Genomic DNA, 27,797 nt, shown 5'->3' with positions numbered 1-27,797 from the left:
ACGCACAATCGCACTGAACGCTGAAGCAACAGTGACATCGACATCATAGAGAAAATAATACTACAATTCTACCTACCTACGTCACTTTCACATTTCGTTAGCCTCACAGAATAACATATTGTGATCTGAGTGTGTTCTGAGGGTTTGAAAGTTGGTACAACCCCAGACAACGCCATCTATTTCTCCAAAAAGGAACTTTTTTTTTTTTAACAAACGCCTCCTCTCTGACTGTGTGTGACTAACACTGTCAATTCCGCCAATAACATGTGTTGGAGATTGCACGGTATTTTATTTAGCGTCAAGAACTCAACATGCTCAACAACATGAGATGTCAGATTTCATGTCAACGAAAATAAGTTTTCTGTGGTTATGTCAATGCATGCGGCGGCATTCTGTGATGAATAGCCAGCGGGGAGGCCGTTATTATTCGTAGGTGTATGACTCTTTGCAAGATCTGTCCTTAGACCACATCAAAGGGTCTGTCATGTCTCGCTCTTTTTCGCATTGCGATTTTGATTGTCAAATTTAAGCAATCAAATCCATATCTGACGCGGCTTACGGACGCCGCTGTAAGCCGCGACTTAAAGGTATCTAGATAAGGAATGAACACTACGCTGTTCAAACGGACGTAAGTGGCGGACGTAACCTTGGGCTGACCTTCAGCTTTCAGACGTCCTAGAGCGATCTGGCACGAACCATCCCGAAAAACCGCGCAAACTTAACAGTCGCGGCTGACATCCGCGTCCGTCAGCCGCGTCCGATAATGTTTCGCCACCTTCGTTGTTGCCGTGGCCGCGCTATCCTCATGAGCCTTAGGCAGTTTTGGAAAATACGAATAGCCAAGACTGGGGTGGTGCCGGTATTTGGACAATACAGGAAACCAAATCCCGCACCACGTTGTTGATAAAATGCGCTACAGTCATTGACTTAAGCTGCGTACAGACCTGCACAACGAACGCCCAACGAACGCCAAACGATAGATATTTATCATACATAATACAGGGCACATTGCAGCAACGAAGGTCAACGAAACCCGTTCGTTGGCGTTCGTTTGGCCGGTCTGTACGCAGCTTTATATACATTGATTATTCTGAGAACAACTTTGTGAAAACCAAGGACTATGTTGTGATGCCATGAAATATTCAACATATTCTACTACTCTATTTTATAGTGTTGCAACTTATAGCTTGGCAAAAAGTAGTAGAAAACGGGATATGGAATATACCATACAGTCCAAAAGAAGTAAATAAATCATAAATAGCGCTCATAATGTTTTCATCGAATGAAAACATAACCACTTATTTTTTTGTGTAATCACTTGAATATTATAGTTGCAAAAATTTAAAATATACATTGCATACATTGGTACTTCTGATTTTGAGCAAATACAAGAATCCTTTGGAGTTTCACACGGTTCCATAGGAAACCATATTAAATTTTAGTCTTCTTTGTTTTACTCCTGCTTGCCAGGGTGTATATTGTGTGTAAAATTATCTACCGGATATGACGCCATTTAGTATCTGGCCACATTGCTTTTATTTTTTTAAACAGCGACTGCACCAATATGGCCGTAGCTTCCGAGTTTCGCTGCTAGTGTGCGGTGGCCACATAGGTTTCAGTGTAGAACAGAGTATTTTGCAACAGCATTAAAGTTTCATTTTAATTTTTTTGTTGTTTGTTGTGTATATTTACTGTTATTTTACTGTTGATGTGATAGGAAATATTATATTTTATGTGTCCGTCGTCAGCAGATTCATGCGACGACAAAATGGCGACGCATAACGAAATTTTGCTGCAAATAGTTTTTTCTCATTTTATCTGCTCATCTTAATAATAAGCTTTAAATTGATTTAAAAAGTGGTATGCCAGTTTTATCTCAATGAAATTATTGGTTTCTTTAAGTCTCAAGATCTACATTATATAAGAAATAGTGTTTTCAACAAATCTCCAGCAAAATGCACCAGGTAAGTGTTTTCCGAGCTTTTTCTGCTTAATTTTGGTGCTATTCATGACTTAAATATATTTTCAGTGTTCTGAACTATCATGGAATGTTCTAGACGTGAAGGGTGTGGCCCTGGAAAGTAGCAAAAATGTAAGGCGTAATACTGATTTTAGGGGTTTACCGGATTGTTTACACTATGTTTTCGTGTTTTCATGTATGAAAACATCAATACTTCTTCAAAATTATTAATTTCAGTGATTGTATGTTACGTAATCTTTCCATAGAGGCCACTGAAGTTAGGTCTAGAAAAGGACCCTTTTTTGCAATTTAGGTTTGAAAATAGGTCTTTCAATGGATTGTTTAGCTAGGGACATGCATTTGAGGTTATATTCTATGTTTTTGTAAAGTTTTTGCTTAGTTATAGTCGGTAAAATCCTCTTGATTAATGGTAATCCATCAGATTTTTATACCACTACTTTTGACTAAAAAAGCAATGATTTATCAAGATTTTTCCAAAACTTATAATGTAATAATCAAGTGACAATTATTATAATATGCTTTCAATTAAAGTTTTTTCAATTTCTTTTTCATTTCTGTAGGAAAACAATGTGTAAGTGATCTATTTGTTCACTTAAAAACATCTGTTGTACCACAAAACACAAACCGAACAAAACTTATAATGTAATAATCAAGTGACAATTATTATAATATGCTTTCAATTGAAGTTTTTTCAATTTCTTTTTCATTTCTGTAGGAAAACAATTTGTAAGTGATCTATTTGTTCACTTAAAAACATCTGTTGTACCACAAAACGCAAACCGAACAAACGCACATGCGTTTTCTTATCCATGTTGCCTATAGCTGGACGTTATGTATTCACTTAGTGAAGATTATACAAAATGTTATAGATCACCTTTTTATATTATTTATAGCCAAAACATCAATATAAAATACTCCTACTAGTAGCGGTGTGTCATTATATTCTTTCAAAAAAGTATGATAAATTACATTAGAAGTTGCTTTTATTTATTGCTGTTTTAACCATTCATTATAAATGTGACATGTAACTTGAAAAAAACCTGTAATTTTTTGCTTTTATATCATACTTCGGTTAGGTCATACAAACTGTATGGCATTGTATCAGATTTTGATTGCCCTATCAGCATTGACACATTAGCAATCAAAATTCTAGGACTGCCTCTGCCTTGTTGCCGAACACCTGGAATAGATGCAGATCTGGCAGATATTTTTGTTTAACTGAATGTTTTAGATGTGTTTAGACTTGGTAGAAGTGAAAGAAAGCAGTTGTGTGGGAGGATTTCATGTTTTACCTAGTTTCAATTCAGGTTAATTATTACTTAATTAGATTACCTTTAAAATTTAGTTAAACAAAAATATCTGCATGATCTGCGTCTATTCCAGGTGTCCGACAACAATGTAGAGGCAGGCCTAGAATTTTGACATTTACGGTTTTACTGTTTTGTGAAAAGAGATTAGTTACTCACAGTTCATTGTTGTTAATGGATCAGCCTGTCAGATTAGTGTCATCACCAAGTTCACCAGATTATCTGCAATCTGAAGTATATCAGGAACTGGTGATAGGTTTGCAGAGGTTCCTTTTGTGAAACCCTTTCATATATTAGGATGTTTTATCTATCTATTGTGGCAAGCTGATTATCAACATTTAGCCTCTCATGCCATTATGCGATAGATAGGATGTCCATAGACTTAGGGATGCTAATAAATGTTAATGTGTTTTGTTACAGAAAGGATCCATGAATGAATCAGGAAGTGAATCTAGGAGTGAAAAGGGAAATAAAAGTGATTCCAGTGGATCTGGTTCAGGAAGTGAAAGGTCAGTCAGATCAGTGTATATTGCCATAATTAATTATTCATTTTCAAATTATTACTTTTTATTAATACTTCACCTTGAGCTTGGTCAATTCTGTTTTTTTCTATAAGAAAATATTTTATTCAACAGTGATAGTGGATCAAGTTCATCTGGCTCTGGTTCTGGTTCAAATCGTTCGGGATCTCACCGGTCTGGGTCCCGCCGATCAGGTTCATATAAGTCATCAGGTGGAGAAGGTTCACATCACAGCAACCACACAAAGTCTTCACCTAAGTTTGGCAATGTTAACTCCTCAAGATCAGATCATCAAAATAGTGACAAAGATTGGTCAGATGATGACACACCTTCTAAATCAAAGTCCAGAAATAATCACAATAGTAAGGTGAAGTCTGATCTTTGGGAAGACAATCCTGATATTTATGGCATAAGAAGATCAGGCAGATCTCGCAAGGAACCAGACAGACTTAAAGTAGCTGATAGTGATTCAAGTGAAAGAGGAAGAAGCCACAGGAAAAGCAGAAAAAAGAGGTATAGAATAGTTTAAATAGTGTTTGTCAAATAAAGAATAATGCCATCATAACAGAATAGTGTTACTTATGTACATCTTCTTTTGTAGCAACTCTTGGAATTCGGACAGTTCTGGAAGTGAGAGTGACTTACAAGGATCTCCTCCTCCCCCATCAAAGCGCCCAGGCCAAAGAAGCATACCATTACGAAATAAAAAGCCATCAAGAAGAAAGTTTACTAGTGATGAAGATGAAAGCACTGAAGGATCTGGCTCGGACACAAAAAGGTTGGAAATATGAAACATTGAATCTGTGTGTGTTAACTATAATTAATCTAGTATTACAAATGTAAAATGTATGTTTTTCATTCTCTTAGCCGCACAGCTACCAGGCGCACTGGTGCAGCAGCAGTTAGTTATAAAGAAGCTAGTGATGAACAGACCGACTCATCAGACCTATTGGAGGTGGAGGGTGGCGAGGAAGCTGATGCTGAGCCAGAACCTGAGGATCACAGTGAAACCATAGAAAGGGTTCTTGGTGTAAGAAGGGGGAAAAAAGGAGGTACGTTTTATTTATTTATTTTTTATTTATTTATTTATTTATTAACAAACACATATTTGTACATATAATTAACAGTAAATTACTTATTTGCTTTTATATTTTTATTGAGATGCCATTTTGTTTTGTTAGTGCTTCACAAGATGGCCGCCACTTCATTCTTATTGGCAGTGATATCTATCACTTAATTATTTGTCAGCTGTCACCAGCAAGTGAAAGGTTTAAAATACTTATCTTCTATTGTTTTTGATGATTACTAATTAGGCAAATAAACACATTGCATTTTAGATGCAACTATAAATGTTAAATTTTAGCTAATGTCTTCTTATACTTGTGCAGTCACTGGGAATGTGACTACAGTTTATTACATCGAGGAGAATGGAGATCTAAATGAAGGATGTAATCCTGATGATGCCGATTCGACGGAACCACAGTACCTGATCAAGTGGAAGGGTTGGTCCCACATCCACAACACTTGGGAGTCTGAAAAGTCACTCAATGAACAAAAAGTTAAAGGCTTGAAGAAACTAGAGAACTATATAAAAAAGGACGCTGAGCTTTCGTGGTGGAGAAATCAGGCTGGACCAGAAGATATTGATTACTTTGAATGTCAGTCAGAATTGCAACAGGAATTGGTGAAAACTTATTGTTATGTTGAAAGGATTATAGGTGAGTTGTACCCGTAAATGCACATGCACATAAACTTATCACATTTCTATACTAAGCTATATCTCTAATCACTTGTAACTTTCCATAGCTGAACAAACACGTGAACTAGAGGGCGGTGGCACGGCCCGGGAATATTTTTGTAAATGGGAATCGTTACCATACGCCGACGCTACATGGGAAGATTCAGCCCTCATTGAGAGGCGATGGCCAAAAGAAGTAGAAAATTTCAAGTACAGAGAAGCAGCAAAAACTACTCCGTCAAGACACTGCCCTGTACTCAGGAGAAGACCAAAGTTCCATCAAGTGAAGGAACAGCCCGAATATATGGGTAAAGATGCGGTAGGTTAAAGACTGAAACTGTGTAAAAAATAAATAATAGTATAACTCCAACAATTTATTAATAAAACTAATATTTATTTCAGACATTTGTGTTGAGAGATTATCAAATGGATGGTTTGAATTGGTTGATTCATTCATGGTGTAAGGAGAATTCGGTAATCCTTGCTGATGAAATGGGTTTAGGAAAAACTATACAGGTAATTCCAGTTCTTATTAATTTAATTTATGTACCTAGGTTGTTTTTATAAACAATTAACTTAATTAACGATGTAATAATTTTTTTCAGACGATTTGTTTTTTATACTACCTTTTTAAATCTCAATCGCTGTATGGCCCATTTCTTTGTGTCGTCCCACTGAGTACTATGACTGCGTGGCAACGCGAGTTCGTGCAATGGGCGCCTGATATGAATGTCGTCACATACATCGGCGATGTCGGCAGCAGAGATATTGTGAGTTACTCTTTCTAATGTGTTTTCATATAAACTGGCAGTAAGTCCTACTTGTTGGATAGTGTAAGCCTATAAACAATTACTTGTTCTTTGTTACAGCTTCGCCAATTTGAATGGAGTTTTGCCAGTTCAAAGAGACTAAAGTTCAATGCGATATTGACTACATATGAGATCTTGCTGAAAGACAGACAGTTTCTAAGATCATTCAGCTGGGCGGTTTTACTAGTCGACGAGGCCCATAGACTAAAAAATGATGATTCTCTGTTGTACAAAGCACTGAAGGAATTTGATACCAATCATCGACTATTAGTCACGGGCACTCCGTTACAAAACTCACTGAAGGAATTATGGGCATTATTACACTTCATTATGCCTTACAAGTCAGTACTTTTAATACTAAATTATTGTTTGTATTTTTTAGATTAATATTGATCAATTCACTAATACAAAATTTTCGATTTAAAGATTTGAAACGTGGGAAGAGTTTGAAAAAGACCATGAAGATGCGGCGACTAAAGGCTACGAAAAGTTGCACAAACAACTCGAGCCTTTCATTCTGAGAAGACAGAAGAAAGATGTGGAAAAGTCCTTACCTGCTAAGGTTGAACAAATTCTCAGAGTAGAAATGACTTCCATTCAAAAGCAATACTACAAGTGGATTCTTACAAAGAATTACAGTGCCTTGAGGAAAGGAGTTAAAGGGTCGATCAATACCTTTATAAACATTGTGATAGAGCTGAAGAAGTGCTGCAATCATGCACTATTGACAAAGCCAGAGGACTACGAAACCAGAGCGTCGCTAGCGACCACTGATGCAGTTGAAGTATGTTTCCCATTCCTTTTACGATGCCAATGCATTTTATCATTAGTTGTTAGTTTATGCATATTACTTATGTTATTTTGTATTTCAGAAACTACTGAGAGGCTCAGGAAAGTTGCTGCTCCTCGATAAACTACTCTGCAGGTTGAGAGAAACAGGGCACAGGGTTCTTATTTTCTCTCAGATGGTCAGGATGTTAGACATTCTAGCGGAATACCTGCAAAGGCGACACTTTCCTTTCCAACGCCTGGATGGAAGCATAAAGGGAGAAATCAGAAAACAAGCCCTTGATCACTTCAATGCAGAAGGATCAACCGTAAGTTACATAATTTTGTTGAATAATTTCAATGTCTAATGTGGTATACCTATTAATGTCAATTAATTATAATTACTGCTTGCAGGACTTCTGTTTCCTTCTGTCGACCAGAGCAGGTGGTCTAGGAATCAATTTAGCCACCGCAGACACTGTGATAATTTTCGATTCAGACTGGAATCCCCAAAATGACCTCCAAGCTCAAGCGCGAGCTCACCGTATTGGACAGAAAAATCAGGTAAAGTGTTGACTACTATCCTTGCTCCAATATTGTATACTACAGCATACTTAAATAAAAAGCAGTGTATAATTAATCACCTTATGTTTGCAGGTGAACATTTATCGGCTAGTTACAGCCAGGTCGGTGGAAGAGGACATAGTGGAACGAGCGAAGCGGAAGATGGTTCTAGACCACCTGGTGATCCAGCGCATGGACACCACAGGACGCACGGTGCTCAACAAGCGAGACGGGGGCACGGCCGCCACCACCGCCAACAACCCCTTCAACAAGGAAGACTTGAACGCCATACTGAAGTTTGGCGCCGAGGAACTGTTCAAGGATGATGATGAAAATGATGAAGAACCAGTTGTAAGTATTATTCCCAATTTACACTTTTTTATGTAGTCTCTTTTATGAACTGCCTCGAAATGGCCTACATTGCTTACTTAGGGGCCGTCCATTAATCACGTGAGGTCGTTTTTCTCATTTTTTGACCCCCCCCTCCCCCCTGGTGATATTTGGTGAGGTTTGGGACCAACCCCCCCTCCCCCCCCCTGGATCACGTGTATTTTTTTGGAAATCTATGTAAAGGCAATTTTTTACTAGAAAAAATATAGGTCATACTACAAATCGTTAAAATTTTTGCGCCATCCCAAATATCGGTTCAGAAATACGTAATTTTTGCCAAAAAATTAATACACGTGATGTCTAACGAGAACCCCCCCTCCCCCCTCGTGATGTTTCGTGAGGTTTTCAGTACCCCCTCCCCCCCCCTTTGAGCCTCACGTGATTAATGGACGGCCCCTTAATACATATTGCGTATAAAAACTTAATTGATGATAATTTTCAGTGTGACATTGATGAAATCCTCCAACGAGCCGAGACACGGGATGAGGGTCCCACGATGGCCGGGGACGAACTGCTGTCGGCCTTCAAAGTTGCCAGCTTTGCCTTTGATGAGGATAAAGCAGTCATGGAGGTCAAGAAAGAAAACAACGAAGAAGAAAGCAAAGACTGGGTAAGCTTGTTATACTGAAAATTATTCAGATAGTATTTCGATAAATAGTGCAAAAGTTTTAATATTGTGTGCCATCTTTTGTTATAGGACGATATCATTCCCGAAAATGTGCGGAAGACCATTGCTGAGGAAGAGAAGAATAAAGAAATGGAAGATTTGTACCTGCCTCCTAGAAGAAAGAATTTGCAGCAAAATAATGCTGATTCTAGTAAGTTATCACATTTTCTCTGCCCTGAACCGAGCTAATTTAATCGGTAGCTGTCATTCTTGCTGAATTTCCTCATCTTCATTCAAATTCATTATTTAATAATTTATTGGAGCTATAGCTATTCAGTCATTTACAAAGGCCTCATATTTTTTTCCTTGCCGTAAGCCTTCATCCAACTTCCTTACATTGCCGATATTATAATGTTTTTTTTGTTGCAGAAGGTCGCGGCGGCCGGCACAGCCGCACGTCGGGCGACAACGCGGACGGCGACAACGGCGACGACGGCGACGACAGCTACGCCTCGGAGGGGGACGCCAGCGCCGACGACGACCGGCCCCGGAAGCGCGGCCGCCCGCCCGCCTCGCACCGGGAGAAGATCAAGGGGTTCACTGATCAAGAGGTACTTATGACTAGTTTAACTATCTTTTGTTTTACACGAGATTTATAGTTTGCCGTCAGGTTCGCAGAGAAGTTTTGAAAAATTAAGAAATTGGCCCAAACTAGCAATGTGTGGGGTCCTAAAAAAATGCCTTTTAATTGATGTTGAAATTAGTATTATGATAAAATATGACCTTACTTGACATAGACGTGGTGGAATATGTAGTTTACAAAGATTGGATTACAATCACAAACAAGATAAAGCCAGAACAATGCAATTTTCCGCGAATACTACTTGACTTGGTACAAACATGGTTATAAGTGTACATTTGTTTGTTATAGATTCGGAGGTTTGTCAAGAGCTACAAGAAGTTTTCCGCTCCGTTGAAGCACCTGGACAGCATTGCGTGTGACGCGGAGCTGCAGGAGAAGCCACTCGCTGAACTCAAGAAATTAGGAGAGACTTTACAAGAAAGATGTAAACAAGTGTTGAATAGCACCAATGAAACCAGTAAGTTTTTTGCAACCTTCTTTTTCGTCATTCATTTTCATCATTCTGATAACCCGTGCAAGAGTTGATGTTTGTACTCTAGTAATTAAACTTTAAAATTGTAACTTTCAGCAGAGCCTAGTGATGGGCGGAAGAATGCTCGTAAGACATTCAAGCTGGGCGGCGTGCCCGTGAACGCGAAGACGCTGGCGGCGTGCCAGGACGAGCTAGCTCCGCTCGACGACTTCTTGCCACAAACAAAGGAAGAACGGCTAAAATGGCAACTTGATTTCAGGTTAGTGTACAATCTCTGCTAGTAGCTCAAGTAGCACTGACTAATTTCTGCCTTTAAATCACACCGTTCATGAGAAAATGTTGCTGCCTCTCAACAAGCACTAATACCCGAACATTTGCAGAACGCGACCAGCTAACTTCGATATTGAATGGACTGTAGCAGATGACTCCAAACTACTTGCAGGCATTTATCAGTACGGCATGGGTTCCTGGGAGGCCATAAAGATGGACTCCTCCTTCGAAATAGGCGATAAAATACTTACCAATGAGGACAAGAAACCCCAAGCAAAGCATTTACAGTCAAGATCAGAGTACCTGTTAAAATTAATTAAGAAATTGTTAGATCAAAAGAATGGCAAGCAAAAACAAAGAAAGCCTAGAATGAAGAGGGGAGCGAAAGAACCTGTTACTAAGGACATCGTTGAAGATGACATTAGTTCAGGGGAGGAGAATAAGAAATCTAATAAGACTGCCAATAAAAATGATAGTAAGGTCGGTATTAAATAGAAAATATACACTACATAATTGTTAAATTACAATAAGTGTAGGATTGTTATCTAAATATTTTTATATCTTTCAGAATAAATCGAAATTAGAAGACTTTTCAACTCATGATGAAACATCCCAAGATGTAAAGGCGAAAGACAAGAAACGCACAAGAAAGGATGGCAAAGATCGGTCTAAAAACGACAAGGCAAAAGGTCGCAAGAAAAACGCTGGACCCATGCATTTCACTGCCAACAACGAACCTAGGGCACTGGAGGTTCTAGGGGACCTTGACCCTTCTGTGTTTGAAGAGGTGAGCTGGATATATTATTGTAATTATGCGTTAGTACCTAATGTACCAGAATAACAGATAAATGTAAATTAATAACTATTGTATAATTTTTAGTGCAAAGAAAAAATGCGGCCTGTTAAAAAAGCTTTACGCGCGTTGGATAATCCTGATCAAACCCTATCAGAGCACGATCAGGTGACGCGGACGCGGACCTGTCTCACGCAGATCGGCAGCCAAATAGATATCTGTCTGGACGCCTACCCTGACGCTGAGAAGAAGGTGGAATGGAGAAGTAATCTCTGGTATTTTGTGTCGAAATTCACAAACTTTGATGCCAAACAGCTGTACAGGCTATATAAATATGGACTGAAGAAAAATGAAGAGGCATCTAGAGGCAAGCATAAAGAAAATAAAAAGGTTAGTGTGCTTATTTTTTCTTACCTTATTTACTTTTAATATAGTCTAAAATATTAATTATGTGTAATATACACATTGAAAGTACTAATAAAGTTGTGTTTACTTTCCAGACCAACAACAAAAATAATAAGAACAACCATAATGCAAATAATAATGTTAGATCACTGAAAAAAGACACCAAAGTAGAAGAAAATAATGAAAAGAAAGAAAAGCGGCCAAAGGTAGACAGAGACAAGTCTAGCGATAAAACGCCACACACCTCCGGCATCAAGAGAAAACTAGAGGAAGGGGAATGCGACCCTGATCCTGGCGATAGCAAACGACACGAGAGGTATGATGAGTAACACGAACACTATAGTTTAACCCCCTTATTCATAGAAAAGTTATAGGACGTTTTAGCTATTGAACTGTTTTGTCAACAATTTTTTCTTTGACAGAGAGGGACAAAACAGTTCAATAGCTAAAACCTCTTATATCTTTTCTATGAATAAGCGGGTAAGTCTTTCAATAAACATACTTAAAAACATTGTCACCATACCCAACTTTACCTGACCACTAACATCCCATTTCCGTAGAGGTCATTTTAGTTGCTCACCCCACACCAGCCATCCCATGCCTTTTTTTCTTTGTTGCTAACATTTCCTCATGCTCTCACCACCATCTGTCGCTTCTTCCATCCCTGCAGACATAAACACAAGCACAAGGATCGCAAGGATAGAGATAGGAGCTTGAAGCGGGACGATTTGTCGTGCAGAGACCGGAGCCGGCCGGAGCGGGAGCGGGATCGAGAGAGGGACCGGGAGCGAGACCGCGAGAGGGACCGAGACCGGGAGCGCGACCGGGACCGGGAGCGAGAGCGGTCGCGCACGCGACGGGACAGCGGCGGCGCCGGCCCGCGCGTGCGCCCGCCCTACCCACCTGCACAGCACGGCGAGCACGGCGCGCACGCCGCCTGGCCGCCCGCCTACCCCGGCCCGCGCCAGTACCGCACCGACCGCAACCCGAGACCACACGACAAGAGGAGGTAACTCACACATTATATTATATTTTTGTCTATTTTTAAAAAGTATTTCTTTAAAATCATGCGTTTTTACTCAGTTTTTACATCAATACTATAAAAGACTAATAAAACATTCGTCTACCAGCAGGTACGGCAGTTACAGCGGCATGGGCACGAACCCGTACGGTGGCTACTACGACAGCGCGGCCATGCCCAGCAGCATGGGCTTCCCGCCCGTGCGCTCCTACCCGGACGACTGGCGGGGCTACCCCCCGGCCGACTACCCCTACGACGAGCGCGACTACGACCGCGACACCGTCTATCGCCGCGACTACGACCGCCGCGCGCCGCCCACCTAAACTCAACCCACTCGTTAAAACTGTAAATATTTTTGTACATACTTAGCTGTAGCGATCTCTGTAAAGGATAAGTGACAAATTGTGCTGTGGTTTTTATCTGTGTGATAAGCGAAGCGCATCGTGTATTCAGGGAAGCATGTAGATATAATGAAATGACTGTTTTATAAGTGAGAGACTGTATAGTGAATTTATTTATTGCTATTCTGCTGATTAGTGTACAGACTTGTAGACGAATAACAATAATTTTAATGTATCATTTTGTTGCCAATTTTCCGGTTTAAATACTATTTTGTAATCGTAATGTTATTTTTGTATTTATTCGATTCTTCATCACATATTCTTGGAATTTAATTAGACAGATACGCAAGTGATATAGTTCATAGTAAATGTACAAAATTTAGCGATCGTTAGTAGGTTTGCATATTATAATTATAAATATTTCAAAATCATGTGCAATTTCTAAAACCAGAAAATTGTGTAAAGCTTTGGTAATAAGGGCACATAAACATTGTCATTGCATTTTAGCAGTGGATAGGGAGTGTTTTATTTGTACATTCATTTCTCGTTCTACATGCATTTCTGAGTCCTAATAGGACTCAAGTCCTATTTTTATACATTATGTAAATTCTTATTCTCTATTACATGCAATAAAATGTAATAAGAGTTAAAATGTCTTAAAATGGTATATACCATGGTAATAAAACATTAAACTTTATTATTGTCTTTTGTATGTCTTCCCGATATAACTCCTTTAGCTGTTATGATTTAGATTTAGACCTAGGCTTGTGCGAAACAACGTGGGGGATTCATCACGCATACGGGATTGTCCAACTCGCGGTCATACTTATGACAGAATACGAATTACGTACGAATAAGCTCGCGAGAATGGTGGTCATCCCGCATGCATGATAAATCCCGTACGTCGCATTGTTATAAACAGTCCTCCAAGAGTACCCACAAAACTAGAGATTTTTGTTTATAGAGACTCAAGATGCTCTACCCTGCGCTAATCGCGCTGTAGCCATCATGAAGTAAGGTTCAGAATGAAAAAACGGCCTCGCACTTTTCAAGGAAAGGAAAATTTATAATTTTATTACTAATAAACAGCTCGTAATCGCAGTGCAACCTACACCAAGTCGAGCACCATAAAGAGTAGTGGGGGCCTCTCGATCCACACAAATTAGGCTACATTATGCCCTACCCTTTATTACTTGACAAATAAATTCCTGGTACTACTTTTTCTGGTAGGTACTAGTAATGTAACGAATGTGTGTTTTTGGACATTCGCGAATGCGAATGCGAATGCGAATATTCAGTTTGTGTTAAAATTTGGGGCCATTTGCATGGTTTGGTGACTATCTAGTACTGGACGAGGTACATTCCGTTCAAGACGCATTCCAAATCAGACTAGCCAATAATTGTCGCAGTTTTTTTTTAAAGTACTCTTTAGTTAGCCCCGTAACTGTTACGACACATTGCGACTGTGTGCGGTTTCTGAGGACGACTTACACGAAACATTTAAAATATTTAAATCTATGGCTGTCTTGCTCTGACACTTCATTGGTAAAGTAGACCTGATCCTTTCAAGAGGTGAGAGAGGAAGACATTTTCAGTCTATTGAACCCTATAATGCATTGTCCGAAATTTAACCATTTCTAACATATTGAATATGTAAGTTTTTTATGTTTTTCAAAAAATTTAAGCTTAAAACTGAAAAAAAAACTATTTCAATAACTTTTTTGGTTGTTTTGCATAAATAAGTGACACCTAAAATTAACTAATAAAAAAATCAAATGTGCATTAATTGACTTAAATTAGACACAATACCTCAAAATAGTTAAACATTAAAAAAAATATTCAAAACGTAAAAACAAATAAGTTAAATTAAAAAAGAATGTCATATGACAATTTTTTGTGCACTTCAGCTTAAAAACATTTTCAACTTATAAGCTTTCAAATAAGATATTTCAATATCAAAACGATTTAGGTATCACCAAGATATGGCCAAAACAACCAGAGAAATCGGAGAAAACTCAATAGAGGTTTCCATACTAAAGTCAACAGGACTGAAAACAATCACACTTTTTACCTTTAAATTGGGCTAATATTGTTAGTTTTCCTATTGAATTTTGTCCGCCTGTGCTGGTTGGTTTGGCCATATGTTGGTGATACCTAAATCGATTTGATATTGAAATATCTTATTTGAAAACTTATAAGTTGATAATGTTTTAAAGCTGAAGTGCGTAAAAAATTGTCGTATGATATTCTTTTTAAATTAAACTTTTTTTACGTTGTGAATATTTTAAAAAAATGTTTAACTCTTTTGAGGTAAGTATTATGTCTAATTTAAGTCAATTAATGCACATTTGATTATTTTACACTTTTTTATGCAAAACAACTAAAAAAATATTGAAATATGGCTAGTTTTTTTTATTTTCGGTGTTAAGCATAACAATTTGACAAAAAAAATAAAAAAAAAAACTTAAATATTAAATATTTTAGAAATGGTTAAGTTTTGGATAATGCAATATAGGGTTCAATCGACTGAAAAAGGCCTTCCTCTATCACCTCCTGAAAGGATCAGGTCTACTTGCAAATAACCCTGTATACTGTCAAAATACGCTTTTTTATTATGTTTAGGTCTTATGAAACTATTAACTATAATATGTAAAGTTTCATTTCCCAAAGTAAATAAATAATACCAAATGATAAAGTAAGACTGGAAATGTGATTAACAGGGTAACTTGTAATAAAAACTAATGTATACTGTATGTCAAAATACGCTTTTTTATTATGTTTAGGTCTTATGAAACTATTAACTATAATATGTAAAGTTTCATTTCCCAAAGTAAATAAATAATACCAAATGATAAAGTAAGACTGGAAATGTGATTAACAGGGTAACTTGTAATAAAAAGGTTATAGACGAATGAATTTAGATTTTGTTAACCTATCTACAATTATTTTCAAATAGTTTTTTAATAAGTACTGATATTCGCAAACATTCGCACAAAATTTTGCGAATGCGAATGCGAATGCGAATATCCAAAAAAATGCGAATATTCGCGAATGCGAATGCGAATGCGAATATTCGTTACATCACTAGTAGGTACTACTGTTCGTTGCATTGGGTGTTAACTTGTTTAAATTTTAAACTAAAAATAAGTGTACTCTCAAAAGTCTCAAATACCTAGCCACTAACTTACAATAGGTACCTACTTATGCAAAATTTTATTATTGACTCTGTAGGTAGATAATGCGCATGCTCCATACGGTTCATTCAAGAAAAGGTTACAGGCTTCAGTGTCATATTTTGTAAGCTGTGGGATCGACGCGTTTTAAAACCGATGTTAATCGTGTTTTCTTTGTGTCGTTAATGTTTGTGATTATCATTTGTTTTTCTTCAGGATTGTCTACAGCTACAAAGTTTTCAGCAAAACCTTATTTGGTAAGTTCCATCTGTCCCTTGTATTCATGTCTTTTTGGAGCCTAATTTAATTTACTCAAGATCAAATACTTAACACTTGGTTATTGATCGGCAGTAAAGGTTTTTAAATGTTTTTAGATTATAGTAGTTAGAGTAGTTAGACGGTAGAAGCTAAGCTAAGTAGATAGAATAGGATTAGCTAAAGTTTGACATCGATTTTTATGGACAGGTTGGTCATATCCGCCTGTTGAATGTTGGACATGTTGGAGAATCTTGTGTATGAATGTTACTTATATACTCTGAAATGGAATGGCATAACTAGAATATACCTACCTATTAAAATTATATCCTACTCTGAAATTTAACTTTGTTTGAATGGTACCTACTTTATTGAGAGTTTTCTTCGGCCTTGGTCATATAGCTGTACTTAACGCATTTATCAAAATCGGTTTAGCCTACAAAAAATGAAGTAGGTAACTGTATACTTACACGTATCTACCTAATTAGTCTATCTTGAAATAAATTATCTTTATGCAAACTAACCTAACCCAACACTTTGCAGTGAAGCAAGCATACCCATGTGATACATGTCACAGCTGCACGAGTGATACAGGATGTGTCACTGAAGCACGAGTGATACAGGATGTGTCACTGAAGCGCGAGTGATACATGGTGCTGGGCGCCGCGCACCATGCTGGAGCCGCCACTAGCGTCCTCCCTGCTCCTGTCGGCACTGGTGGCCTTCGTCGGCGGGTGCTATTTGTTCCCAAGTGGTAAAGTACCTATATACCTATACTTACTTAGAATGTATCCTACGGAGACCCATATGCAGGGGAAGTACGTTGAATACTGAAGATGGATACCTAAAAGGTCATTTCACTGAAAAGTTACATATTTTTAACACACTTCACCAAATATTTCAGATATATTTTTCAGGTAGGCGTATTTGTCGATTGTAAGACGACTATCATTTCACAAAGGCTCGGTCACTGAGAAGATATTTCGAAAGAAACTTTACCAATACAAAATCGCGTTCATTGAATTTGACATGGACATGGATAGTTATGAGAAAGTACCTACCTATCTAAATACCTTCATAATATTTAGTTATAGGGCGTAGATAGACCTCATCCCTAAGATTCTTGTGCTGCACCTTTGACCTCTTCCTTGATGGCAGCTCAAGATTTTTCCGAACGTTTCCTTCCACCAGACGTCCCAAACCCCTGCACCGGCGTGACCTGCGGCTTCGGCGAGCAGTGCCGGCCGACGGCCGACGGGCGCTCCTACACCTGCGAATGCCCCGCGTCGTGCCCCAGCTACGGGGAGCACGAGGGCTCGCGGCCGCTGTGCGCCAGCGACGCGCGCGACTACCCCGCCCACTGCGAGATGCGGAGGGCGGCCTGCGAGACACACAGCAATATCACCTTCAAGTATTATGGGAAGTGCGGTGAGTTGGGTGACTGATGTTTATTCTGTGCTTGGGTGGTGTAAATATGGCATGACAAGGTCACTTATAACACGCACAGATAAAGAAACAATATGAAAATGATGGCCATAATTATACTATAAGTATCTCGCATTTTAGTTAGTGAGTAACTATATCTATCTACCCGACTTCCTACTCCTACATATTTTGTAGGTACTAAACAGCCGCCACTTTTAAATACCAGTAGGATACCCCGTGTGGTTGGTGAAAATTTTGTATTACCTATTTACGTTGACACCATCAGTCATCTCAATCTCCCCATGCTCCCCAGACCCATGCGCCGGAGTGACGTGTCCGGATCCGGAAGTGTGTCAACTCGACGAGAACCGGGCGCCATCTTGCCGCTGCGCAGAGTCGTGTCCGCTGGAGTTCAGTCCAGTTTGTGCGTCAGACGGGAAGACTTACTCCAACGAGTGCCAGATGAACCGCGAGTCGTGTCGCGCGAGGAAACCGCTGAGGATTATATTTAAAGGGCAATGTAGTTCTGGTAAGTTGTCATCAGCTAACGATAGTCCACTTATTTAGACAGACTGTTGTACTAAGAACCACACAAAACTTCTTTGAAGAACTTGGAGGTGTATTTTACTGAATTCCCTACATCTCAATTTATTATCGCTCCTTTGGTCTTCGCGTCCCTATAGGTAGGTACATAGAACCTTTGTTGAAAGCTGTAAGTATTTACAATAAAAAAAAAACTGTATTTTCAAGAACTTTATAACTAGGACCAAGCTGATTATACAGTTAAATAAAAACCGTATTTTTATAACAAGTCACTCCATCCTCCATTTCCTCCCCAGGCGTAAACCCCTGCGCAGAAGTGGAATGCCGTCACGGCTCCGAATGCCGCGTGGAGGGCGGCGGCGCGGTGTGCGCGTGCGCAGCGCCCTGCGAGCCCGTGTTGAGACCCGTGTGCGGCTCCGACTCGCTGACGCACGACAGCGAGTGCGAGCTGCGGCGCGCCGCGTGCCTGCTGGGCCGCGAGATACAGGTGTTGCACGCCGGCGCTTGCGGTGAGTCACTAGTGTGGCTATAAAGTGGCGGCCATTGAATGGTAATAGAGAGGATTCGTAGCGCGTTCTTATAGCTATCGAGCGGTGTACCTTCCTATTGTTCCTATGCTAGAAATAACACAATAAATACAGCATTTTGATCAAAATGGTGGCCATCGAATGGTAATAGAGAGGATTCAGAGCGCATCCTTATAGCTATCGAGCTGTGCCGGTGTAAGGCGCACCAATGGCGTCGCGCGGTTTTGAAACATTCCACCCGGGCTTCACATCGCGCTCCATCTGTGTAAGGAACTAAGGTGTCTATAATAGGTATATACACGTTAATTATGTATAAGAAACGCCCCTGCGAGCCGGTGTTGAGACCCGTGTGTGGGTCGGACTCGCTGACGCACGACAGCGAGTGCGAGCTGCGGCGCGCCGCGTGCCTGCTGGGCCGCGAGATACAGGTGTTGCACGCCGGCGCTTGCGGTGAGTCTCTAGTGTGTCTTTATGAACATGGCGCCCATCGAATGTTAAAAGAGAGGATTCGGTGCATGTCATTACCTATCGAGCGGCCAATGGCGACGCGCGGTTTTGATACATTTCACCCGCGCTTCACGTCGCACTCCAAGGGATCCTTAAATGAATGCGGGAGTGTAACGCCAGTGGTGGGTTATGCAGCCGCTATTTGTCAATTGCAGCTTGTGTTGCGGCAAGCACGTAGGACATGTAATTAGTAGGAATGATGAGACCACTCTTGCTTAGTCAGAGTCCGGGTGAGGGTAGATTTACGTTTTGAGTTATGCGATACTAATGCGACAAAACGAAATAAAAATAATATAGTTAATATTCGGTAATCTAAAGCCTCAAAATGGTTGGTGATTTTTTTACCAATTTACAACACCAATTAAGTTCAGCACCTCATGACACCATTCATCTCCAGGTTCCAACGGCGTGTGCGCAGGCCGCGTCTGCCCTCACGGCGGAGAATGCGTCTCGACCGGCGGGCGCGGCGTGTGCCGCTGCCCGCGCTGCTCCAACGAGTTCGCGCCGGTGTGCGGCAGCGACGGCATCTCGTACGGCAACCGCTGCAAGCTGCAGCTGGAGGCGTGCCGCCACCGCCGCGCCGTCTCCGTGTTGTACGAGGGGCCTTGCAGTGAGTCACTCTATAAATAATATTTGGGAAGCTTGAAAACATACATAACTGATAGTCGGGTTGCCCAATTACCCGACAGCTATCACACAATGTCGCGAGCTGTCTGATACCCTATAAAAAAGTCTGTAGGGCTTGCAGTGTAAGCCTCTCAATTATCGGAAATTACCTTGAATACTTTGACAAATCGATTGCAAAAGTGATAGATACTAAAGAAAGTACTAACAACCATATTTAGCACCTGAAATGGTGACATGTTCCCTAATGTGATAAAATAAATTCATAGCATTTGTGACATATTTGTGACGAAAGTAAACAGCCCGTTAATATGTACTTTTTCTTAGGAAGTACTACCCTAAAATGCCGAAAATACATATTTTTCAAACAGTTGAAAATCTGGATGGCAGCCAACATTACATCTTGACCTTGTTCACACAAAACGACTTTTCCGCACAACATTCGCACGTTTTGTCTCCATCATCACTCAACAGTCGAGTCGTCTTGAAAAGTTATAAAGTGGCCTTGGCATTCATCTTGAATGACACTGCTACATAAGCAGAGAGGAAGAATATTGTCGGATGACGATTAATTAACTATGCCACAGTCGAAAGTATATCTAAAAAATATACCTAGCAGTTCAGTCTCCTATAAATTCTAACCATCTTTTTCGCTACCAAAACAAAATGCTGAAGATTTATTTTATATTTTCAGACGGGTGCGAGAACAAGAAGTGTGAGTTCTACGCGGTCTGCGAGAGCGATGGCGTGTCTGAAGCCAGCTGCGTGTGTCCCAAACACTGTGAAGAAGGAACGGTATGCACATCCTTAATTTGTTTAAGTAACTAGTTATACCTATTTGATTTAGGTAGGTAGGTTTAGCCAGGTTATTTTACGAAGGCCATCGCAATTAAGTACACGTAAGTACACTCACGGGAAATGAAAAGGTTCCACTGAGAAACGCACCAAATTACTCCTAAACTGATAGGCTAGCTTAATGACACCTTGTTCAACATTGAAGTACATTTAACTAAAAGCAATCATATTTTGTTCAAATTTTAAATGAAATGTTTGATTGCCCGTGAGTGTATAACGAAATATCCTTATCCTTATAAGTACGGTGGCCTGCGCCTAAAAGTATACAAGCGGAGTTTTTAAAATAGCTATCTGAAGCTCACATGCTGCTCAAGCACATGCACATAAACACCACTGCTACACACATCACACACAACACGTCCCCGGATTTATAACAGGTGTAGCTGGTCCCTTCATCATCAGGGATCGCTATTTTAAAAACTCCGCTTGTATACTTTTAGGTGCAGGACACCGTACCTAATTAAAAGTCAGAATCCTCAAACCAATTGTCAATTTGTTCAGGAAACCGAGGAGATATGTGGCAGCGACAACAAGACGTACAGCAGCATCTGTTCCCTGCGCGACATCGCCTGCCGCGAGCGGCGCCATCTGTTCGTCAAGCACATGGGGACTTGCGGTAAATAGATGCCATACTCAATTTATATACTTGTTTATATGATCCTATCGTGAGATTCGTAAGGATGTGTGATAAATTGGCCTCATGATCTTATTGTAGAACTTATCGTACGTTCCTAATATTATGTACTTACTTAAGTAAATAATTGTAAAATTTTAATTATCTTTTATCTGAAATCTTCAGTAATTGGCGATGATAATTATTTAAATAAGTCCTCCCATGACCGTGCTACAATGCCTCATCAATCACAAACGCCGACATCATTAAATTATCACTCATCAATAATTTGCCTCAATCTCCACAGAATCATGCGCCTCAATCACCTGCCCAGCCGGCACTTGGTGCGCACGCGGCGCATGCTCCTGCTCCAACCCGTGCGCAGACGCAGCACGGGAACCCGTCTGTGCCAGCTCCCACCAGACGTACCAGCACGAGTGTGCGCTGCGTCGCGCCGCGTGCGAGGCGCGCATGCGGGGCGAGCCACCGCTCACTGTCGCGTATTATGGAGAGTGTAGCGAGGACCGAGAGGGTAATGGGACTGGTGAGTTGATCCAGATGCTTGTAGCTTACATCAAGATGCATTGGTCTGTGATCACCGGAATATTATGGCGGCGTTTTATGGAGAGTGCACTGAGGATCGGCAGGTTAATGGGACTGGTTACTTGCTGGTCTCTATAGTAAAAAATCACGTGACCAACAAAGTTTCTATGTAAAATGAATATTTTACAGTACCCATTGAAATACATTTTAAATAATCATAATATGTATCTCTCTCTTCCCCAGCCCCCAACAAACCAAAACCGGACCTCACAAACGACATAACAGACGAGACCGAATCCTCAAGCGAGCCGGGCAGCGCAGTATGCGCGCGCGTGCAATGCGCATTCGAGGCTACATGCGCAGTCGATGCGCACGGCCAACCACGATGCGCTTGCCTCTTCGACTGCGCAGCGGCGGCGGCGGGCGCGCCGGTCTGCGCTTCCGACATGAGACTGTATCCCACGCTGTGTCATATGAAGTTGGAGGCTTGTAGACGGCAGGAGGACTTGAGGTTGAGACCGCTGGCGTTGTGTCGCGGTTTGGAGGTGAGTTGGTGGTGTTACTGTGTTTTGTAATACCAGGAACGTTATTTAGCTACTTAGACTCTCTTGCGCGTGCCTGTTTGACCGCGCGGCGGCGGCGGCGGGCGCGCCGGTTTGCGCTTCCGACATGAGACTGTATCCCACGCTGTGTCATATGAAGTTGGAGGCTTGTAGGAGGCAGGAGGACTTGAGGTTGAGACCGCTGGCGTTGTGCCGGGGTTTGGAGGTGAGTTGGTTGACTGTGTGTTGTAAGAGCAGAAACGTTATTTAGCTACTTAGGCTCTCTTGCGCGTGCCTCATCGACTGCGCGGCGGCGGCGGCGGGCGCGCCGGTGTGCGCTTCCGACATGAGACTGTATCCCACGCTGTGTCATATGAAGTTGGAAGCTTGTAGGAGGCAAGAGGATTTGAGGTTGAGACCGCTGGCTTTGTGCCGGGGTTTGGAGGTGAGTTGGTTGACTGTGTGTTGTAATAGCAGGAACGTTATTTAGCTTCTTAGGCTCTCTTGCGCGTGCCTGTTCGACTGCGCAGTGGCGGCGGCGGGCGCGCCGGTGTGCGCTTCAGATATGAGATTGTATCCCACGCTGTGTCATATGAAGTTAGAAGCTTGCAGAAGGCAGGAGGACTTGAGGTTGAGACCGCTGGCGTTGTGTCGCGGTTTGGAGGTGAGTTGGCTGTGTTACTAGTGTGTTGTAATATCAGGAACGTTATTTAGCTAATTAGGGCCTGGGATGCCTTGAGTATGGAACTGAAATCTTAATAACATCATTTCAACATTCCCTATATTTACTTCATCTTCTTCTTCAGCCTATAGCAGTCCACTGTTGCTCGTAGGCCTCTCCCAAAGCATGTCACTGGATGCGCTCCATAGCCTATATTTACTAAATCATCGAATATGTCACCAGTTCCGTCCATGTGGTGAAGACGAGCCCCTGACAGACGAGACGGGCCACATGCTGGACTGCGGCGGCGGCCCGCACAGGAAGGACTGTCCCGCCGGCAGCTACTGTCATCACACCAACAAGGCGGCCCGGTGTTGTAGGAAGGGTTCGTATTTGTTTACAACTTTACAGGATTGCTTTTTATCTTGTCAATTTACTCGACATACTTACCTCACTGATAAAATTCCATCCTATATGTTTGGGAGGTTTGTTGTTATGTGATGATGACCTGTTAGTTTACCTATATACAATATTTCTTCGTGTAAGTTTTCAAGGAGCTAATAAACAAATTGGTATATCCATTTTTGATGTACTCGTAAGTACAAAAGTTGCAAGTTTAGTAGGGACACAGAAGAAAATTAAAATTATAAGTAGAGGGAGAAAGCGCGACTTTCAGAAAATCCAGGAGGAAAAATAATAATAAAATACAAACCACATACAGACAAAGGCACATCCGAAAAGAAGAGCTGCCAAGACTCCTGGCACGGTTGCTGCGCGGACGGCGTCACCCCAGCCCGGGGGCCGGGCGGGGCCGGCTGCCCCTCACAATGTGGCTGCCACCGCCTGGGCTCGCTAGCGGAGACGTGTGACGAGGCGGGTGCTTGTGCCTGCCGCGCCGGCGTGGGCGGGGTGAAGTGCGACCGCTGCGAGCCCGGTTATTGGGGGTTACCGAGGATAGGGACGAGGCATGCTGGGTGTATACGTGAGTATTATTACTTAATTTAGTTTAACTACTATGACAATAGTGTAGAAATATTAATAGAATACGTAGGTACATTAGGACGCATAGAAAGAAAGCTGGAAACTTATAAGCGCATATTGTTCCATACTTTTGAACCAGCGCTGGAAAAATATTCATAGTAAAGAATGCGCTTATAAAATCCAGCTTTTCTTTTGTATACCTACGGCTTTAGAATAGCTTCAATCTAAGTTATGTAATTTTCTCTTATGTAAGTATGTAAATATTTTCTGTGGCCAGTTATTACACTTTCATCCATTCTAAAATCAACCTCATCCCATAGCCTTAATCATGTTTATTAGACATTCAAAACATTCTAACCTCACCGTTCGTCCACAGCATGCGGCTGCTCAGCCTTCGGGTCAGTAAGAGAGGACTGCGAGCAGATGACGGGCCGCTGCGTGTGCAAGCCCGGCATCCAGGGGCAGAAGTGCACCGTGTGCTCCAACCACGAACACACGCTTGGACCTAACGGCTGTTATGATCGTGAGTACCTGTCATGTTGGATTAGCACATCCTTGTGTATGATTGGCCCAAGGGTCTTAAACCGCCCAATCACGTGCAAGGGAGACCGTAGTCTTGCCCGTCATTGGCTGCAATGGCTTGTTATTTGGCTTAGGCTAATCATGCTCAAGGATCTACTGTTACAAGTGTTACAACTGGCTAGCTTTGTACCTACATACGAAGTATAGTTGTAGTAGTAGTACGAGTATATACTACGTTTGAAAGACACATTATATTTATATCTCATTCTGTCCACAGCGGAATCAACGCAGCTACCGGCGACAAACTGCGACAACATGGCGTGTTACTTCGGCGCTTACTGCCTCGTCCGCAGCGGCATGGCTACCTGCGAGTGCGGGCCGGCCGACTGTCCCGACACCACCCCTGTCTCCGTCTGCGGCAGCGACGGACGCACCTACCTCTCCGCCTGCCACCTCCGAGCTCACGCCTGTAGGACCCAGTCGGATATTGTAGTCCAGGCGTTCGGACCCTGCGGCGCCGAGACCCCGCAAGTCAGGCGAGGTAGCCGCCTCAACCGCTCCGCCGCCCGTAGAAGCGAGCGCTCGCACACACCCAGCCCCAAGAGGACCACCAAGCACAAGCTAGAAGACAAACATGTCAAGTTCCACCCGAGCGCGTTTAACTCCGTAGAAACCGGTAGAAACGACAATGAAAACCCTAAGTCTGCTGAAGGCTCGGAGCTGACGTGTGTCGATATTCTGCCTCCAGTCGGGTACCGCTAAAGTAGCAGCTAAATCCCGTAGATAATTTTCAATCCGCACAAGTTTTCTTCCAAGTAGATCACTTTTTAACGTAGAAATTGAATTTGAAGATTTCCTGTAAATACTTGTCTACTAAGCCGATATTGTTTCGCAGAGGATGTTATAGCTGACGCTCAGATTGCGAGCACTGAAAGGGTTGAGACGCAGACGACTTGCGAAGTGAGGTTGAACACCACCACTACGAAGAAGAAGGTAGAAGTTACTACTATTGGCAACGAGGTGATGGTTGACGAGAGTGACTACTCCTCTTGGGAGGATTATTTGGACGAAAAGGACGAAGACAATGAAATGTACAGAGTTCCTTTATTCGACGGCCGTGCCGGGATGGTAGCCCGGGCTAGGCTACCTGCCAAGCATTTTGATATATTCGCTGAAGTGTCAACTGTTTGCGGAGAAGGGGCAGTACTGAGCGCTTCTGGCCCTAGAGACTACCTTTGGTTTGGGTTGATAGATGACAACATCGTGCTGCGCTGGGACGCTGGCAGTGGACCCTTGGACCTGCGAGCCGGGAAGGTCCGCACTGACGGTCGCACGAGGATATCCATCCGGAGGTACAGGAAGGATGCTGTATTGAAGCTGGAGTCGTCCACTCTGACTGGGTCTTCTCCGGGACGCATGAGCTCGCTAGATCTTGACCCTTTCATTTACGTCGGCCATCCACCGGATAACGCTACAAGGTGAGGACCTCATCTGTTTACACAGCATTCTAAAATTTCACCCGTATCAGTTTTATTCCCTGCACTAGAAAGTATGAACTACACCCTGACCCTGGCAAAAAAAGTTTAATTTTGGTGCAATATTTCTTAATACATGGCCACCCAAGTAGCTTTCCCATAGACGTGAGGTGACGTGACGTGGGCTGCCAGCTCAAAAAAACATTACCTCCATTTGTATACTAACTTACGGCATGGTAAGCACATGAACTTACTAAACTAAAACTGTTACCGCAGATGGAACGGCACCGGCTCGCTGAGCGGGTTCGTGGGCTGCGTGCACCGGCTGCGGGTGAGCGGGCGTGACGTCATCCCCCCCTCCCGCGGCCTGCCCCTCACGGCCCACGGCCTGCGCCCCTGCACGCCCCACAACCTGGCCAGGTTGGTCTGCCCTTGATGACGTCATTGATATAGCTTGTAATAAATTGTGATTTGGAAGGTTTTTTTCATAATTAATGATGGGATGGGCCGCCGCTATGCTACCTGATACATCATTGGAGCTATTTATTATTGGGTGGATAAAAGGTTGTATGTTTTCCTCGTACCCGCTTAGATTCTTTGAACGTTAGAGATACAGATTACATTATCGATTCAGATAATTTGCACAGTTGATTAGCGCTGCTGAACTATCGAATTAATAAAATTATCTATAATAAAGATTTTCTTTGCGCATAATTAGAATCAACTGAGTTAGAGTTTGATAATGTCACCATTGCTAAGTAATAAAAGATGGTAGTTTTTTTCCGTATACTAAAAAGACGTAACACATAGGTCTGTACGTGTCTGAAATTGTAAAATTACAAAGTTAACACTAAGTAAGTATCTAGGTACATACAGTTCTCCCATATTAATAATGCGCATGCAAATCTTCGCAAACTGTCGTATTACCGGAAAAACCCGAATCATTGAATCGTAAGAGCCTTAAACAATGCACTTGGATTTTGCACCTTGTTTGAAAGAAATAGGAGTCAATATCATGTGTACATAATCGAAAAAAATTAGGGCTGTCACCAATCAGTCATAGGTCCTATAGGACAATTCTCTTGTCAGTCAGTTCTGTGGAATTATATGTATAGAGCTGTTATTACACATCGTTCTTGGTTTCGTTATCAAATGTAAATTTAATTTGAACTTTAATAAAAATATTGTTGACGACGCCTTATTATGAAACAAATTAAAGAATAAAATATATGTCACATTGATAGACTTCACTTTGTAAATAAAGCCACACCCCAGAGACCAAGTTTGTAATTATAATATGTATTACCTAATGTGAAATGATCAATGCTGTAAATACTTTTGAACTGAGATTTTAATTTTTTTATGTAAACCTGTGTTTGAAATCCATTTCTTCTTATAGTATTCTTCTTGTGTTATTCAAACCTTCTTTCATCTATCTTTACATCAGCTTCAGTAAGACACTTGAAAAGTACCTACTTATTACTGTAACATTTTCGAAGTAAATTTTAATATTATGACAATGTTATGAGTCATCGAATCAAATTTCGTTACTGATAAATCAATATCACTTTTAGCACCAAATACATAATTCTACTAAAATTGCATGAAGAAAATGCACTTAACCACTCTAAATACATAGGGCCTTACCACAAAAACTTAGACAGTATTTAACAGGAGTTTTGCGCTGTCAAACGCCTACAAAATCTTTCAAATTTCGTTTTAAACACTTGTTAAACAGTGTTTAAAGATTTTTGTGGTAGCACAAATATAGTTTTCTAACGCTCGGGAATACGACCGTTGCCGAACAATGACGAAGGTTCCTATGCGCATTATCAATTTTGGGGAACTGTACATGGTTTTGGCTCTTTTATGTTCAAAATTACTTTTGTCAGACTCCAAACCAAAATCAATAAAAATAAGG

The 27,797-nt window shown here is 41.3% G+C and overlaps 2 protein-coding genes across 4 annotated transcripts; both read left to right on the top strand.

The window, feature by feature from the left end:
• Window positions 1–1,551: 1,551 nt before the first annotated feature.
• LOC105385964 (chromodomain-helicase-DNA-binding protein 1) lies at window positions 1,552–13,327 on the top strand. Of its 3 annotated transcripts, none has more exons than XM_011556435.3 (25): window positions 1,552–1,964; window positions 3,709–3,797; window positions 3,924–4,322; window positions 4,411–4,587; window positions 4,677–4,861; window positions 5,198–5,527; window positions 5,616–5,866; window positions 5,950–6,063; window positions 6,153–6,317; window positions 6,417–6,697; window positions 6,783–7,140; window positions 7,229–7,453; window positions 7,539–7,688; window positions 7,782–8,039; window positions 8,521–8,688; window positions 8,776–8,896; window positions 9,115–9,296; window positions 9,617–9,785; window positions 9,897–10,059; window positions 10,181–10,550; window positions 10,639–10,857; window positions 10,951–11,253; window positions 11,364–11,584; window positions 12,008–12,277; window positions 12,399–13,327. In XM_011556435.3, exons 1-25 carry the CDS (start codon window positions 1,956–1,958, stop codon window positions 12,610–12,612), a joined length of 5,391 nt encoding a protein of 1,796 aa, XP_011554737.3. In that variant the 5' UTR covers window positions 1,552–1,955; the 3' UTR covers window positions 12,613–13,327. The 3 variants fall into 3 exon arrangements, with proteins under 3 accessions (XP_011554737.3, XP_011554735.3, XP_037968511.2); XM_011556433.3 differs by having other exon boundaries at window positions 11,939–12,277; XM_038112583.2 differs by lacking the exons at window positions 1,552–1,964; window positions 3,709–3,797; window positions 3,924–4,322; window positions 4,411–4,587 and having other exon boundaries at window positions 4,721–4,861; window positions 5,173–5,527; window positions 11,939–12,277.
• Window positions 13,328–15,875: 2,548 nt separating this feature from the next.
• On the top strand, window positions 15,876–26,777 carry LOC105385987 (agrin). Its single transcript, XM_048633469.1, has 16 exons — window positions 15,876–16,060; window positions 16,602–16,812; window positions 17,250–17,486; window positions 17,797–18,012; window positions 18,323–18,535; window positions 19,458–19,670; window positions 20,379–20,479; window positions 21,041–21,155; window positions 21,460–21,696; window positions 21,939–22,240; window positions 23,142–23,283; window positions 23,620–23,880; window positions 24,256–24,402; window positions 24,679–24,942; window positions 25,297–25,879; window positions 26,153–26,777. Exons 2-16 carry the CDS (start codon window positions 16,731–16,733, stop codon window positions 26,310–26,312), a joined length of 3,273 nt encoding a protein of 1,090 aa, XP_048489426.1. The 5' UTR covers window positions 15,876–16,060; window positions 16,602–16,730; the 3' UTR covers window positions 26,313–26,777.
• Window positions 26,778–27,797: the final 1,020 nt, after the last annotated feature.

This window comes from Plutella xylostella, chromosome 5, assembly GCF_932276165.1.
Source record: "Plutella xylostella chromosome 5, ilPluXylo3.1, whole genome shotgun sequence".
In the NCBI taxonomy this organism is placed as follows: Eukaryota; Metazoa; Arthropoda; class Insecta; order Lepidoptera; family Plutellidae; genus Plutella; species Plutella xylostella.
The sequence above is the reverse complement of the archived record's forward strand: the minus strand, read 5'-3'. Positions and strand labels throughout refer to the sequence as shown.